Source organism: Coregonus lavaretus (assembly GCF_964263955.1).
Source record: "Coregonus lavaretus genome assembly, chromosome: 8".
In the NCBI taxonomy this organism is placed as follows: domain Eukaryota; kingdom Metazoa; phylum Chordata; class Actinopteri; order Salmoniformes; family Salmonidae; genus Coregonus; species Coregonus lavaretus.
Genome location: NC_139995.1, coordinates 30938992 through 30955530, shown reverse-complemented (window position 1 = coordinate 30955530; position 16539 = coordinate 30938992). Strand labels below are relative to the sequence as shown.

The window sequence follows — 16539 nt, the reverse complement described above, 5'->3', positions numbered from 1 at the left end:
GCTACGGACAACGAACACAATTGCATCGATGGCTATTTGAATGCACAGAAATACCGTGACGAGATCCTGAGGCCCATTGTGAGGCCCATTTTTTAAAGGTATCTGTGACCAACAGATGCCTAATTTACTTATTTCAATTGACTGATTTCCTCATGTGAACTGTAACTCAGTAAAATCTTTGAAATTGTTGCATGTTGCATTTATATTTTTGTTCAGTATATTGGACCATAACTGCTGATTAAATTGTATTGTTCCACTATAACAGTAAGAATATATAAATATAGCAGATTAGTACCTTCTCAGTTAATGCTAGTGTCATGGACCAAATCGGACCATTAACATTTTAGTCATTTAGCAGACGCTCTTATCCAGAGCGACTTACAGTTAGTGAGTGCATACATTATTTTTTTATTTTTCATACTGGCCCCCCGTGGGTAGAGCATGCAAACGCCATGCTCTACCAACTGAGCTACATCCCTGCCGGCCATTCCCTCCCCTACCCTGGACAACGCTGGGCCAATTCTGCGCCGCCCCATGGGTCTCCCGGTCGCGGCCGGCTACGACAGAGCCTGGATTCAAACCAGGATCTCTAGTGGCACAGCTAGCACTGCGATGCAGTGCCTTAGACCACTTAATCTCAGCATGTTACAACTTGCCCTCTGGCAACTCAAGGCAATAGCATCCCAGTATCTGCAGCCTTTGTGCTATGATGTTTTAGGACAGCCAAAGGCTAAATCTACTGTGGAAAATTACAAAAGGAGATAAAAAATGATTCTTACATGCTTCCCCGGGCTCTTTGTGAACCTATTTGTTCCTTCTGCTGATAGCGGGAGGTTGAGTGGACACTGCTCAATGACCTTCAATATACTGAAGGATTTGGTTTATGGGATAGTAATTATTCTACAGTGGCTAAAATAGTGAATATACATGTAAAGAAGACTTGTGCCTCAGTGTGTTCAGTGCTGTGCTATTAATGCTATCACAAGAGGTGTCTGACTGTTTCTGCATGAAACACCACAAACAAGTCAAGACAACCACATATTGGCTTAAGCAGTCTGGCACCCAGGCTACTTGAGGTGTTAGGTCACCCTACTTTTACACCTAAACTTGAAGCACGCCAGTTGAGGTATAGTACTCCACCCCCTCGCTTGTCCGGCATTTCCCCAAAAAACAGGGAAGTGGACTCTCAAAGGCAGGACAATTCCTCCCAGGGATGACCTGGCAATGACCTCACAGGCCCCACACCCAGACCTTCCTCCAGCCAACACCTAGCCTACAGACAGAGCCCCTGACCGCTGCTGACCAACCTCTACCCAACACCTACAGACAGAGCCCCTGACCGCTGCTGACTAACATCCACCCAACACCTACAGACAGAGCCCCTGACCGCTGCTGACCAACCTCCACCCAACACCTACAGACAGAGCCCCTGACCGCTGCTGACCAACCACCACCCAACACCTACAGACAGAGACCCTGACCGCTGCTGACCAACCACCACCCAACACCTACAGACAGAGCCCCTGACCGCTGCTGACCAACCTCCACCCAACACCTACAGACAGAGCCCCTGACCACTGCTGACCAACCACCACCCAACACCTACAGACAGAGACCCTGACCGCTGCTGACCAACCACCACCCAACACCTACAGACAGAGCCCCTGACCGCTGCTGACCAACCTCCACCCAACACCTACAGACAGAGCCCCTGACCGCTGCTGACCAACCTCCACCCAACACCTACAGGCAGAGTCCCCGTTCGCTGTTGCTAACCTTCAGCTAGAACCTACAGACATAGCCCCGGACCACTGTTGACCAACCACCACCCAACACTTACAGACATAGCCCCTGACCGCTGCTGACCAACCTCCACCCAACACCTACAGGCAGAGTCCCCGTTCGCTGTTGCTAACCTTCAGCTAGAACCTACAGACATAGCCCCGGACCACTGTTGACCAACCTCCACCCAACACCTACAGACAGAGCCCCTGACCGCTGTTGACCAACCTCAAACAGAAACTACAGTCTGATCCTCCTGACCATTACAAACTGATCAACAGCCAAATAGCCTGCTATGTACAATAAAGAAAACCAAAATGTGCAGTCTAAACCCATATCAGTTCAAATGTGAGAGTAAAATACAGTAAGACCTGTGTGGTTGGTACAGGCAGTGGATCTCTGACCCTTTATTTGCAAACAATTTCATTTGAAATGTCTTAGTGCCAATGTATAATCTTAATGTGAACTGAACATCATTTGGATTCTTAGGATGCAACAACATGCAATAGCATCACCAATTCAAAGGATTCCCAGAGTCCTGTGTATCAAAACAACCTTGTGATTACCTCCCATGCACCTCCAGAATAGTAAACGTGGCTACTATACAGCGTTGCTGAGGGCAACACATCATAGAGCACACAGAACACTGAGATTGCATCTCCCAATCCTGTTTCTGATTGGCTGGAGGGAAGAGGGATGACTCCAAAATGCTCTGACAATTAATAATCTGGGGAGGTCTGTATAATAAGGGTGCAGTACTGTGGGGATGCAAGGGGGGTGGGGTGGGTTAATGTCAGCCCAGCACTGGAGATTATACCTGCAATATACCATAACAACGGTGGAGGTGTGAGGAGAATACTCTGAATTTCACACATGGACTCAGCTTGCCCAACAAAACAGAATCCCTTGTCCACTGTCCAGTCCCCCCAACCATGGGACTCCTAGGTAGGGGAGAGTTGGGTATGTCGAAAATACAATTTCATTCAGCATCACTCCATCAAGATAAATATAGTATTCTTTCTAACAAAGATATCTACATATATTTCAGGATGTTGTGTATCCCTGGAAATAATCAGAATTAATTTAAACATTACCGTTTTGAAAACGTAGCTTGTCCAAAAAAAGGGTATGGGGTAAGTTGTGCAGCGGTACAGGGTAAGTTAAGCCGCCTACACTTTTCTGTACTGAATGAAATAATACCACTACCTTTTTAAAACCATGTCTATTCTTATTTCCCAAATACAATTCAACACAATCACAAACGCTTTTTTGTCTTTTAATAATTTTAAGCATCTTTTAACACAGGCTTAACACCTAACAAACACTTTGTACTTTTTTCAAAAATGTTTAAAATAGGCCAGGCCCTATTGTTACCTCATATCCCAGCAATAATGCCTGCGAAGAAAACACTTCCATTTTCTCAACTTGCCATTGGCTCAACCATTGGCTCAACTTACCCCAAGGCAAACATTTTGACTATATTAGCCCATGCTAGGTTTAGGACCTCATATTGAAGCTTAAAGACCCCAACTGATGTATAGAACAATCTTAAAATTATCTACTTTGGTTAAGATACAAGCATCATGAAACGCCAACACAATAAATTAATTTGACTTGGTGAAAATATGTTTTTTTTTTACGAACTTGATTACCACTTTTTCCATGTGGTTTCTTCCTTCACAGACTCCATGAAATGATGACATCTTCCTAAATATTTGGTCAAATTATGAATTTTGTGTATGGTTTCCTACAAGCAATGGTGGCTCAACTTACCCCTTTGGCTCAACTTACCCCACTCTCCCCTACCGTATCCCTTAGGTAGCCATCCAAGACAGAAAAATTATGACCTGCCCAAATGAATTGTTATGTTCGTTCCTCAATGATTTACCCCCTCTACAGATATAGGATCTTAATTTCAGCCAGTTTGCTACAACAGGAAATGTGAATTATTATATGGATTATAATTAATGGACATTTATGTAGAGGTTGATACATTTTCGTAGGGGAAAATCAAGTCTGAACTACTAGATTTACATTTCGCACACACACACGCATGCACACACACAAATAAAACAACTTGAAATCCAAGTCAAAAGTAAAAGTTACGTTCAAGGTATAAACAAAAATGTCCCCATACCTTTCAGGCTCCTGCTCAGGCGACTGAGCTTTTCTCTCAAACCTAGGGAAGCTACTCATATCCACGTAACCATCAGTCTCATTGGCAGAAGACAGCACCCGACTCTGATGATCAAAGAACTCTGCAAAGGTCCCCGGTCGTACAGGCCTCCGAGAGGGGATCTGGATGTTCTCATAGTCGGAGTTGAGGGTCTGGGCTGGGATGTTCTCGTAGTCTGATGTGTCAGCGTTGGGGAAGGAGATGGAGCGGGGTTTAGTCAGGGGAAGGGGGGTGAAGGGGGCGAGAGTGCGATCCTCGAAGGACTCTACCCGGGCCACGCTGCGGTTGAGGAAGGCCACAGAACCCCCTTTTCTTTTCCCGTCCTTATAGAACAGAAAGGTGGATGGGGACTCAGGAGAGCGCTGGGGCTTACTGACTTTCCAGGACTTGACCTGCGGGGAGCTGCCTGTGCTGCGCCTGTCTAAATCAAGGACCTTGGCAATGCCGTGGTGGCTGGACTCAGAGGAGGACCTCGAGGAGGACACGTTGACATCCACCACCAGCTTGCTCTCCGTCTTTCTCCTTAACTTCAGCATCAGGAAACGCTTGAAGGAGGACTTCTTCTTCTTCTGCCTGTCTGGGGATTCTCCCTCGATGAACAGGGACGGGGAGCTCTTGGTGATGGGCTTCTTGGTGATGTAGGCCAGCTCAAAGGGAGGAGGGATGTCCACCATTGATGTAGGAGTGGACAGGCCGCTGGAGGGCAGGGGGCTTCGCTGGGAGAAGCTTCCAGAAGAGCCCGTGACACACGGCAGGGAGAGGCTGTCCTCCCCCGTCTCCTCCAAGAAACCCTGGCCCTCCCTGTACACACTTAGGGGCAGGTCCCGTGCCTCCATGGAGAAGGAGCGGGGGTACAGAAGAAAGCGATGTGGTTTGGATGAGCTCTTGGCCCGGGTTGAGTTTAACATGGGGCTGCTGCTCAACGCGGGTCCCCTCCGGTCCAATCCCACCTCGCAGTATTTCTGAACGTGGAACTCTGAACCCGCCTCCTCTGGAACCGTCTCAGGCACGTAACCAGGCACTTTCCCCGACAGCGACCGGGACCTGGTGACAATGGACTTCCTGTCAAAAGGCAGGAAATTCTCCCCCTCTGAGTCCAGGCCGGCCTCTTCGTAGACATGCTCATCACTGAGGTTGTCTTCTGTGTCTGTGGTCTCATCCAGGTAGGGAACGATGTGGCCCTCTAGATCTTCCTCGTCCCTGAACACATCAGAGTCATCTGGGGAGAGCAGCTGGCTGTCAGAGAACAACAAGGCCTGGGAGGTGTCTGTGTCCGCTGGCAAAGAGATGGACACCAGCCTGAAACGGGGCTGGTTGTTACTCTGGTTCAGGAAAGCCTCCACTGTCTGGAATCCAGGCGTCCTTTTCTGACATGAACCTGTCATGTTCTCCCTGTCATCATCATCATCGTCATCGTCGTCTATCTCAACGTAGTCCTCAGAGGAGACACACTCAATCTTCCCCATGTCGTCAGAGTCATCACACAGCGAGTCATCATCACCTATGGCTGCGTACTCACTGGGTTCCGTGATCTCTGTGGTGGCCAGTGAAGATTCCTCCGAAGTGCTCTCACTCTCTGCCGATCCGTGACCTTTACCCTCTGTGGGGCTCTGCTCTAGGTTCACAATGTCCTCAGTTGAGATGTAATAAGGCTCCAGGCTGGGGTCAGCTGCTTCCTCCTCTGTGTCAAAGAGTTGTTTTGCTTCATGGTGGCTTTGTTGGCACTCACCTTCTTCAATACTGTACTGAATAGTCATGGGGTCTTCATCAATGATGGAATATGGTTGGCACCTTCCTACTCTCTCATTTGAGGGACCAATTACATCATATCCATCGTCCTGTAGGACATTGTGAGGACTACCAGGGTTAGGTAAGGATTCTTCTGCTTCCTCCTCATCCTCCTCCTTGAAGGATGAAGGCTCTTTTGTAACAAGGTCCTCTATGTTGTCTTTGACAAGGAGAGCTATGGGTTCCTCAGAAATAGATACTGTTACTGCATCTGCTGTGCTATTAGCTGCTTCTTCTTCTTCCTCTCTTCGGCACTCCTCTTCCTGCTCCCTCTCCTCCTCTACATCCCTCTCCTCTTGCCCAGGCCCAGTTTCACAGGGGTAGCATGCTGCCTCCTCCTCCTCAATGCTGGTTATGGAGAGGTCACACACTGAGAGGCCATCTTTGTCGGCCAGCGCCTCGCCTGCATAGCTGCCCTCAGCGTCAATGTCATCAGTGATGTCCGTATCAATCTTCTCCACCGTGTCCACTGAGTCAATTGTGAATCCAGCATTACTGACCCCCAGCATTTCCAGAGAATCCACCTCCTCTGTTTGAACGCTGTCAGTTAACCTACAGTCCTCCTCTTCCTCCTGCATCATCTTCTCCTCCTGTTCCCTTTGCTCTTCATACCCATTCTCGTTGACCCCTGAACTGAGAGCGTCTGAGTAATACTGAGGTTCCACTGGTTCCTCCTCCTCTAGCCCCTCCCCTCCACTCAGAGTGTCCTCCGGCTCGTTCTCCTGGTCCAGCTCCTCATCTGAGGGCAGCATGTCCCCGTTGGTGTACCCCTCCTGGCTGTTGTTGGAGAGCAGGGAAGAGTCACGCCCCTCAAGGTCATGTGGTACTTTGGGTTTGGGGGCGATGGGAGGTTTGGGGCCCCTGGCTGAGGAGCAGGGCCGGGACATGAGTGGGGAAGGCAGCTTGAAGGTGAGGTGACTCACAAGCTTTGGTTTAGGAGCAATAGGAGGTTTCTTAAAATCTGAAAACAAAACAAAAAAGATCATCATTAGCAACTTCAATCAGAAACTGAATATTCAAAACATACAGGGGAGGAATCATGAGGTTAGCAGTCTGCACAAAAAAACGATTAACTAGGAGCAAGGAACAATCCATATAGAGTCAGAAGAGATTGAAATGTTGTAGGCTATCTTTAAAACAACATTCATCACTACCTCATATCCCTCATTTAATTGTGAAAAGCATAGTCTAAGTTGTTTCTATCTTTGTATTGTGATAGCCAAGCCTTTAAACAGATAGGACACCTGGGAAGGATATTGAATGTGGACACTTTTCTTAGAGGGACAAAAGTTACAACCCTAAAGGATTTATTAAAGGATTTCCCCCAAGTCACTTCCTGTGTTTCACTGGAGAGAAGCCCCTCTCAGACAGTTTTTGCTCCTTTGAAGGTGTGAGTATCAAAGGACAAAACAACAAAATACAAAAGAAAACACATGACAGCACAACTGGTCAAACATGACCTCAATAGATCAATCAACTATATGATCTCCTCTCCATCCCCTGAGGAAAACAGCATCCCTGGCTGGACCATGAAGAACCAATCAGATTCTCCATAAAGCTGCAATGTGACATGCATCATAGGCTGTGTTTAGAGAGGCAGCCCAATTCTGATATTTTTTTCACTAATTGGTCTAATGCCATTGACAACCTTGTCATAAATCAATAATGGGCATTATCAAAAGAATATCTGGTGTCAATAAAATCCTCATCACTCATGTGTTTAGATATATCTATTATCCTAGATATATTAGCTATACACTATATATCAGGCAAAGCGTCAATACAGGACTAAGATTGAATCCTACTACATCGGCTCTGACGCTCGTTGGATATGGCAGGGCTTGCAAACTATTACGGACTACAAAGGGAAACCCAGCCGCGAGCTGCCCAGTGACGCGAGACGGGCTAAATGCATTTTATGCTCGCTTCGAAGCAAGCAACACTGAAGCATGCATGAGAGCACCAGCTGTTCCAGACGTGTGATCACGCTCTCCGTAGCCGATGTGAGCAAGACCTTTAAACAGGTCAATATTCACAAGGCCACGGGGCCAGACGGATTACCAGGAGCATGCGCGGACCACTGGCAAGTGTCTTCACTGACATTTTCAACCTCTCCCTGACTGAGTCTGTAATATCTACATGTTTCAAGCAGACCACCATAGTCCCTGTGCCAAGAAAGCAAAGGTAACCAGCCTAAATGATTCCCGCCCCGTAGCACTCACGTCGGTAGCCATGAAGTGCTTTGAAAGGCTGGTCATGGCTCACATCAACACCATCATCCCGGAAACACTAGACCCACTCCGATTCACATAGCGCCCCAACAGATCCACAGATGACGCAATCTCAATCGCACCCACACTGCCCTTTCCCACCTGGACAAAAGGAACACCTATGTGAGAATGCTTTTCATTGACTATAGCTCAGCGTTCAACACCATAGTGCCCACAAAGCTTATCACTAAGCTAAGGACCCTTGGACTAAACACCTCCCTCTGCAACTGGATCCTGGACTTCCTGACAGGCCAGGTGGTAAGGGTAGGCAACAACACATCTGCCACACTGATCCTCAACACGGGGGCCCCTAAGGGGTGCGTGCTCAGTCCTCTCCTGTACTCCCTGTTCACCCACGACTGCGTGGCCAAGCACGACTCCAACACCATCATTAAGTTTGCTGACGACACAACAGTGGTAGGCCTGATCACCGACAACGATGAGACAGCCTATAGGGAGGAGGTCAGAGACCTGGCAGTGTCGTGCCAGGACAACAACCTCTCCCTCAATGTGAGCAAGACAAAGGAGATGATCATGGAGCAGGTCGAGAGTTTCAAGTTCCTTGGTGTCCACATCACCAACAAACTATCATGGTCCAAACACACCAAGAAAGTTGTGAAGAGGGCAGGACAACGCCTTTTGGCATGGGTCCCCAGATCCTCAAGAAGTTATATAGCTGCACCATCGAGAGCATCCTGACCGGTTGCATCACCACCTAGTATGGCAACTACTCAGCATCCGACTGTAAGGCACTACAGAGGGTAATGCGTACAGCCCAGTACATCACTGGGGCCAAGCTTCCTGCCATCCAGGACCTATATACTGTCAGAGGAACGCCCAAATAACTGTCAAAGACTCGTCACCCAAGTCATAGACTGTTCTCTCTGTTACCACGCGACAAGCGGTACAGGAGCGCCAAGTCTAGGTCCAAAAGGCTCCTTAACAGCTTCTACCCCCAAGCCATAAGACTGCTGAACAATTAATCAAATGGCCACCTGGACTATTTGCATCAACCCCCCCCCCCTACCTACATGTACAAATTACCTTGACTAACCTGTACCACAGCACATTGACCCCCTGTATATAGCCTCGTTATTGTTACTTTATTGCGTTACTTTTTACTTTATTTTATTTAGTAAATATTTTCTTAACTCTATTTCTTGAACTGCATTGTTGGTTAAGGGCTCGTAAGTAAGCATTTCATGGTAAGGTCTACACCTGTTGTATTCGGAGCATTTGACAAATAACATTTGATTTGATATGTTGTTGTTTATCTATCTTAGTTGAATGCACTGACTGTAAGTCGCTCTGGAGCGTCTGCTGAATTAACAAAATGTAAATGTAGAAACAAACACATGCAAAGCATGCTGGGTGTTATTCTAATGAGCTTCGCCCCCAAACAAGTCCAAATTTAGTCAGCCCGGACCAGACCAGATCTGAGCTAATCATAGAATTCTAGGCTATGTTTTACAAGTTTGTGCAGTACAGTACGGTACAGTTCAGTACAGTAGAGCACAGTAGAGTACAGTACGGTACAGGACAGTAGAGTTTAATTCAGTAGAGTAGTGTAGAGTAGAGTACAGTAAAGTACAGTACAGTACAGTTTAATTCAGTATAGTAGAGTACAGTAGAGTTTAATTCAGTAGAGTAGAGTGCAGTACAGTTTAGTAGAGTACATTCGAGTAAAGTAGGGTACAATACATGATACTGTACTATACTAGAGATGGGCGGTATACCGTATTTTTTTATATACAGGTATTGATGCACAGACCAGTTTGGGTTTCTAATTCACCTTCTACAGTATTTCAATGTTTGGTTTGTTAAATGTGATACACCACTCTGCCAGACGTCTATGATTGTTTCAGATTTTTTGGGGGGACAAGACCAAAAATCTACTTCAAATCCAGGCTGGTCTGGACAGCACCAAAAAAAGACAACCGGTCTGGACAGGACCAAAAAAAGACATCCAAAAGACGTTGGCGTAAGGTCCATGCTTAGTGGGAAGTCTGGCCCCCTACCTACACACACAGTCCCTTTCCAATTTTTTTATGGGTAGGACACGTTCTTACACACTCTCTTTTTTATAGGAACAAAACAAATCAGACAATGCGGCGTTTTATTATGAACTGACCAAAACGTTGTCAAGACCTACAGTATATGAGTTGTACATTTGTCCAAATCAAGGTGATCTTACCTGTGTTCATTTTCGGGAACCATCTGCGCGAACATCCGAACCGTTTATCATTTATCAATCCTTGTGAGAAAGCAACAGCCCGTACATTCTAGACAACAACACGTATTCGCAGAAACAGAAAGCAAGCTATTCAAAGACCAGTAAGGTAAAACTATAACTTTGGTTTTCTTATGTCGAGTTTATTGCGTCAAGTTACTTTCCAGCTGTAATGGTCCTCGATTGGTGAAGCGCGCATTGTATGTGGTGAGAGGCGCGACTGAACTGATGCACGATGGTTTGGAGTTGGGAGCTGAGCGCGGGAGGTGCTCCCCTGGCGTTTCCTGAGGAGGAAGCGCCCTTTTCCATGTCAGGGACTGACCTGCCCTCAAAACAATACACATCGAGGTAGATAAGCTGAATTTATTATTTAAATTGAGTAGCCTACTACTGAGAGCAGGTAATTTAAATAGAAAAGCACATGGCTTACACAATGAGTAACTTTTCTTTGTGCATTCCAATTGCCAATATGGGGTAGGCTACTATAATCCAAAGAAATTGTAAGACTCATTTACCCAGAACCCATTGCCTTTTGGCCCTCATCAGACAGATAGTCTATGTTAAATGCATTGACAAACTGGAATTGACAACATGCATGATATAAAAACAACTGATGGACTTCATGTTGTCCAAGCTGATGAACGCTTTGTTTGTGGAAAATGGATGGTGACCTTTTCCACATGAGGCTGTGTGACCATAGGCTCTGAGACATCCAGCTAAAAACAGAATGTGTGGGATCCCAGAGACTGCTGCCATTTGGACATGGTTTCCTGCCCATACATCTGAAGTGTGATTGGAGGACAGCAGTCCCTTAAAACATTTCTGCATAACAGGAAATTGCTCTCCCTGTTTCCTGCACAAGGAGGCTCCACTTCCTTAGCAACTAATGGACAAAACGGGCACATTTAACCCTTTGGAGTGTTGAAACTCAAACGATGACGATGTAACGTATTTTGTCTCTTAAAGTAGTCACAGGATAGGATACACCAAAAATAATTTATTTTCCATTACAACAATGAAGTATTGTGTTTAGGAGAACTGCCTATTTCCTATTGTGGTACACATTTCTATACAGTAGGCCTATCTATAAACCACATTTAACATATTTATGAATGTACCATCTTTCGACTTTCTTGTCCTAATGCACCCTCAGCAGCATCGGTAGAAACCGGAAACATCAGTTTTTCAGGGATACAGCATCTTTAACCAAGCTTCCTTTTCCCCTAAAAACCGGACGTGGGGTCCCCGCTCAGGCGTTTCTTTTACGCCTGCTATGTCAGGTTATACTGTAACACCACAGCAGCTATTATGATCCATGAACTGACTTTGCCTCACTCTGCATCTCTCAGGGTGTGACACATGGACACGCACACACACGCACACACACATACACACACACTCACAGACACACTCACACTCACACTCACACACAGACAAATACTCAGTCATGTTCAGCTGCAGAGGTAATCCCAGCAATCTCACTGTCACATGCAGTTCAGAGAGAGGCTAAACCCGCACAGAAGGCATGCAGATTTCTGCCCAGGTCCACTAAAGAGAACACTCAGAACTCCAGGATTACAGCGTTCCGAACACCCAGGGCATCCCCCCTTGCTGTGACAGTGCACATGGGAGGATATTGGATAAACTGCCTCTACCTGGGAAAGGACCATGGGGTGCCATTTTCCTCTTGCTCTCTCTCAAAACATTGAAAGGTCAAAAAATCTGGCCACATCACAGCCGGCCTGGGGATTACTGCAGATATAATTCAACATGCAACATACATAAATAAGTCCCATTGCTGGCACTGGCAGCATTACAAGAAGAGACACTGCAGGAAAACCTGCAACTGTAGACCTGACTGGTAAAGAAAAAACGATCTACAGTCCAGTCTAGTGCTCCCAGGTTCAAACAACGGGAGGCACCACACTGGGTTCCACTAAGTTAGACCTGCCTAAAATAGGTCAACCACTCTGATCCTATTACACATTGATTAAACATACTTGAATTCCACCACAACTGTATCTCTGCAGAATTATCCTATTTGTATTTTTAAATCAGGGGTCTCTGCAGAACGATCCTATTTGTACTTTTCAATCAGGGGCATCATGCATGCATTATGACCAGTCCATATATTTTAAAGCTAATCCCTTAACTTCAATTGGCATGACAACTCTGTTTTCAACAGTCCCCCAACTCAGGCTAAGTATAGCGTACTAGCAGCACAGATTGTTTTCTGATGATTGAAAACATTAAGTGCCATTACCTCTGACCCCTTTTGTTTGTCCAATAAGTGTGTTTTCATATTGAGTCAATAAAGGGCAGGGAGGTGGGCTCAGAGAGCAGCCCTGCTCTGTGGCATGAGAGAATAACGTATCTCCTGATAAACAAGGGACTGCAGATGTGGACACATGAAAACATGGTTTGGGCTCTGAGATGGGGGGTTTCCTCCACACACACACTCTCTAACACACACACACGCGGACACACACACACAGCAATCCTTGCCCCCTCCTGAAGGGGAATGGAGGTAAAATAGGGTTAATAGGCCAGTGATGATCTCAGGGCTGGAATGTGAGGTGTTCTTGTCAACGTGCCAGCTCCACAAACTGATCTGAGGCCAGTGTTGTCTAACACCTGTGCTGTGTGCAGCCAGCTGTGGTGTTACAGAGCAGGTTGTTGTGGGAGGAGGAGGATGATTAATGGACGGACCCATTCACTCTGGCTTCTACACCACATGCAGTAATTAGGTCCACCTGCAAATCAGCATTTAGAACCAGAGAATGAGGGAAAGTGTGTGTCTAAGAGAAAGAAAGAACAAAAGAACTAACAAACAAAAGAAAGAAGAAAAGAAAGAAAGAAAGAAAGAAAGAAAGAAAGAAAGAAAGAAAGAAAGAAAGAAAGAAAGAAAGAAAGAAAGAAAGAAAGAAAGAAAGAAAGAAAGAAAGAAAGAAAGAAAGAAAGAAAGAAAGAAAGAAAGAAAAGAGGGGAGGACGGCTCATGAACCCAATCAATAACTTCCCTTTAATACAATGCTTTGTTCTCCTGATTGTAACATTCATGAAAGGGAATTCCTGACCCCCAAGAACGCAGTGGCCTCCATCATTCTTAAATGGAAGACGTTTGGAACCACCAAGACTCTTCCTAGAGCTGGCCGCCCGGCCAAAATGAGAAATCTGTGAAGCGTGGTGGTGGCAGCATCATGCTGTGGGGATGTTTTTCAGCGGCAGGGACTGTGAGACTAGTCAGGATCAAGGGAAAGATGAACGGAGCAAAGTACAGAGAGAGCCTTAATGAAAACCTGCTCCAGAGAGCTCAGGACCTCAGACTGGGGCGAAGGTTCACCTTCCAACAGGACAACGACCCTAAGCACACAGCAAAGACAACGCAGGAGTGGCTTCGGCACAAGTCTCAATGTCCTTGAGTGGCCCAGCCAGAACCCGGACTTGAACCCGATCTCTGGAGAGACCTGAAAGTAGCTGTGCAGCGACGCTCCCCATTGAACCTGACAGCGCTTGAGAGGATCTGCAGAGAAGAATGAGAGAAACTCCCAAAATACAGGTGTGCCAAGCTTGTAGCGTCATATCCAAGAAGACTCGAGGCTGTAATCGCTGCCAAAGGTGCTTCAACAAAGTACTGAGTAAAGGGTCTGAATACTTATGTAAATGGTTTTTGCAATAGCACTACACAGCTGATTCAAATAATAAAATAATAAAGTAATGTATTGTGTCATTTTGGAGTCACTTTTATTGTAAATAATTATAGAATATGTTTCTAAACACTTCTACATTAATGTGGATGCTACCATGATTACGGATAATCCTGAATGAATCGTGAATAATGATGAGTGAGAAAGTTATAGGCAAACAAATATCATACACCCAAAGAAATGCTTACTTCCCCTGTTATTTTAATGGTGAGAGGTTAGCATGTCTTGGGGGTATGATATCTGTGCGTCTGTAACTTTCTCACTCATCATTATTCACGATTCATTCAGGATTATCCGTAATCATGGTAGCATCCACATTAATGTAGAAGTGTTTAGAAACTTTTTCTATTCTTATTTACAATACAAGTGACTCCAAAATCCCTGAGTGGCGCAGTGGTCTAAGGCACTGCATCTCAGTGCTTGAGGCATCACTACAGACCCCCTGGTTCGATTCCAGGCTGTATCACAACCGGCCATGATTGGGAGTCCCGTAGGGCGGTGCACAATTGGCCCAGCGTCGCCTGGGTTTGGCCGGTGTAGGCCGTCATTGTAAATAAGAATTTGTTCTTAACTCACTTGCCTGGTTAAATAAATAAAAATAAATTTAAAAAATGGCACAATACATTATGTTCTATTGGGCACAAAATCTGAAACACAACCAAAACAAACAGCAAATGCATCCAACAAATGTGTAGAGTTACAAGCTTGATGTAGTCATTGCGTGCTATGTATATGGGACCAAATGCTTAACTTTTTACTAATTTAATACACATAAGTGAATTTGTCTGAATACTTTTGATCCCCTAAAATGGGGGGACTATGTACAACAAGTGCTAAATGGTTCACCTGATATGGATGAAAATACCCTCAAATTAAAGCTGGCAGTCTGCACTTTAACTTCATAGTCATTGTTTGATTTAAGATCCACACTTTTGAGTATAGAGCCAAAAGCAGAAAAACATGCATCACCGTCGCAATAATAACGGAGGGCACTGTATATGATCAAGTGGGAGAATCCCTGTGCTGTGTATGTGTATGTGTGTGTGTATGTGTGTGTGTGTGTGTTTTTCTGTGTGTGCTGTGGCATAGCGCAGTTTCACATGTTTTATTTTATTTTTACAATAAGAATGTGGCTTGAAAAAAATAGTTCCCTCTTGATTTACTCTTTCCTGTCACTGTTTTCAGGTCTTTCAGCAAAAGGGGGCAGGGAACCAATAGCTTTGTACGAGTGATAGTTATGGCCAGAGCAGTTAAGTATTGGGTCCGTCAGTCTATGATATATACAGTTTAATTTGTATGTTATGTGAAATGTCACAAAAAACAGCTGGTTATAAAGGTAAGACAATAACAACTCATCATTTACAGTGTTAACACAATCACTACTTCTGTTAAAACCCCTCTGACAAGTAGTGGATTACATCCGCTGTGGTTCAACAGTAACTGTTTTGCAGGAGGGGACTAAATTGTGTCAAGGGGTTGAAGCAAGTTCCTGTAAATCGCTTTTATCTGTCTTCATATCTATTGTGTGAGCCTTGGAGTCTATTCAAATATTTTCCCACCGGGCCACGCTAATCATAAAATACAGTCACACTTTCGCAGTATTGAAAATAACAGAAAATATTTATGTAACAATGTAAGCAAACACTCATGCTCACACGTACACACAAACTGAATGGAAACATGTTTGTTCTACTTGGACTGTGCTCTTGGCTGGCGCAGCTATGCTGAGTGTAGCATGGCTTTGTGTCCTGTCAGGTCTACAGTGGGGAGAGCAATGGGGTGCTGACAACCTCTTGTTGTGTCATGGTGGGCTAAATATAATTTCACATCATGGCTAAGGATGAAAACACAACTGTTTTTTTATTTTATTTTTCTGTAAGACCTTCCTGACCTTTGTACGATGATCACGGGACATTCCCTCGCTCTCTTTCCCTCTGGATTTCTCAGCAAATACGTTTTTCAAAGAATGTTCTGATTCCTGGTGAGAAAAAAGAGCTACTCCCTCAGGTCTGAATAGTTTTTGATAAATCAAACAGACAGGAAACATGGTATTAGGGTGAAATAATCTGTCACAGATAAGAATGACACTTGATTTGAAGGAGCTTTGTTAAAGAAACAAGAAACCATAGAGAGGCAATTATTTACTGACCTATTAACAATGCTTGTCCTCATAGATTACGGTTATGGTGAAAACATACACCTATATCTGTCAGGCGCATTCTTTGAATTGCTAATAAATGTTATTTGAAAACCTGATTTGAAACATTCCTGCACTAAATCATGGAAAGCAAACTAAATAGCATCAGGGAAAATTATGCACTAAAATAGCAACCAAAAAACAGCATGGTATGCATGCAATTTCAACCCCTGAACAATAAACAATGGACAAAGAAAGGTCAAAGTGTGTGTGTTTGTGCGTGTGTGTGTATGTGTGTGTGTGCATGTGTGTGTGTGCGTATGTGGAAAGAAAAAGAAAGAGCCTAGACCTAAGAAAGGTCAAAGTGTGTGTGTGTGTGTGTGTGTGTGTGTTTGTGTTGGGTGTGTGTTAGTGATTGAGTGAGTGACTGGGCCTGAAGCTGGCTAAGTC

The 16539-nt window shown here is 45.1% G+C and overlaps 1 protein-coding gene across 1 annotated transcript in view; it reads right to left on the bottom strand.

The window, feature by feature from the left end:
• LOC311134381 (FYVE, RhoGEF and PH domain-containing protein 5-like) overlaps positions 1-10350 on the bottom strand; it is a 44135-nt gene extending 33785 nt beyond the window's left edge. The window contains exons 1-2 of the mRNA XM_084168037.1: positions 10211-10350; positions 3920-6707 (exon numbers count right to left, since the gene is read on the bottom strand). Coding sequence (XP_084024163.1) covers positions 3920-6707; positions 10211-10220 — 2798 coding nt within the window. The 5' untranslated portion in view covers positions 10221-10350. The remainder of the gene's footprint in view (positions 1-3919; positions 6708-10210) is intronic.
• Between the last annotated feature and the right edge of the window lie 6189 nt (positions 10351-16539).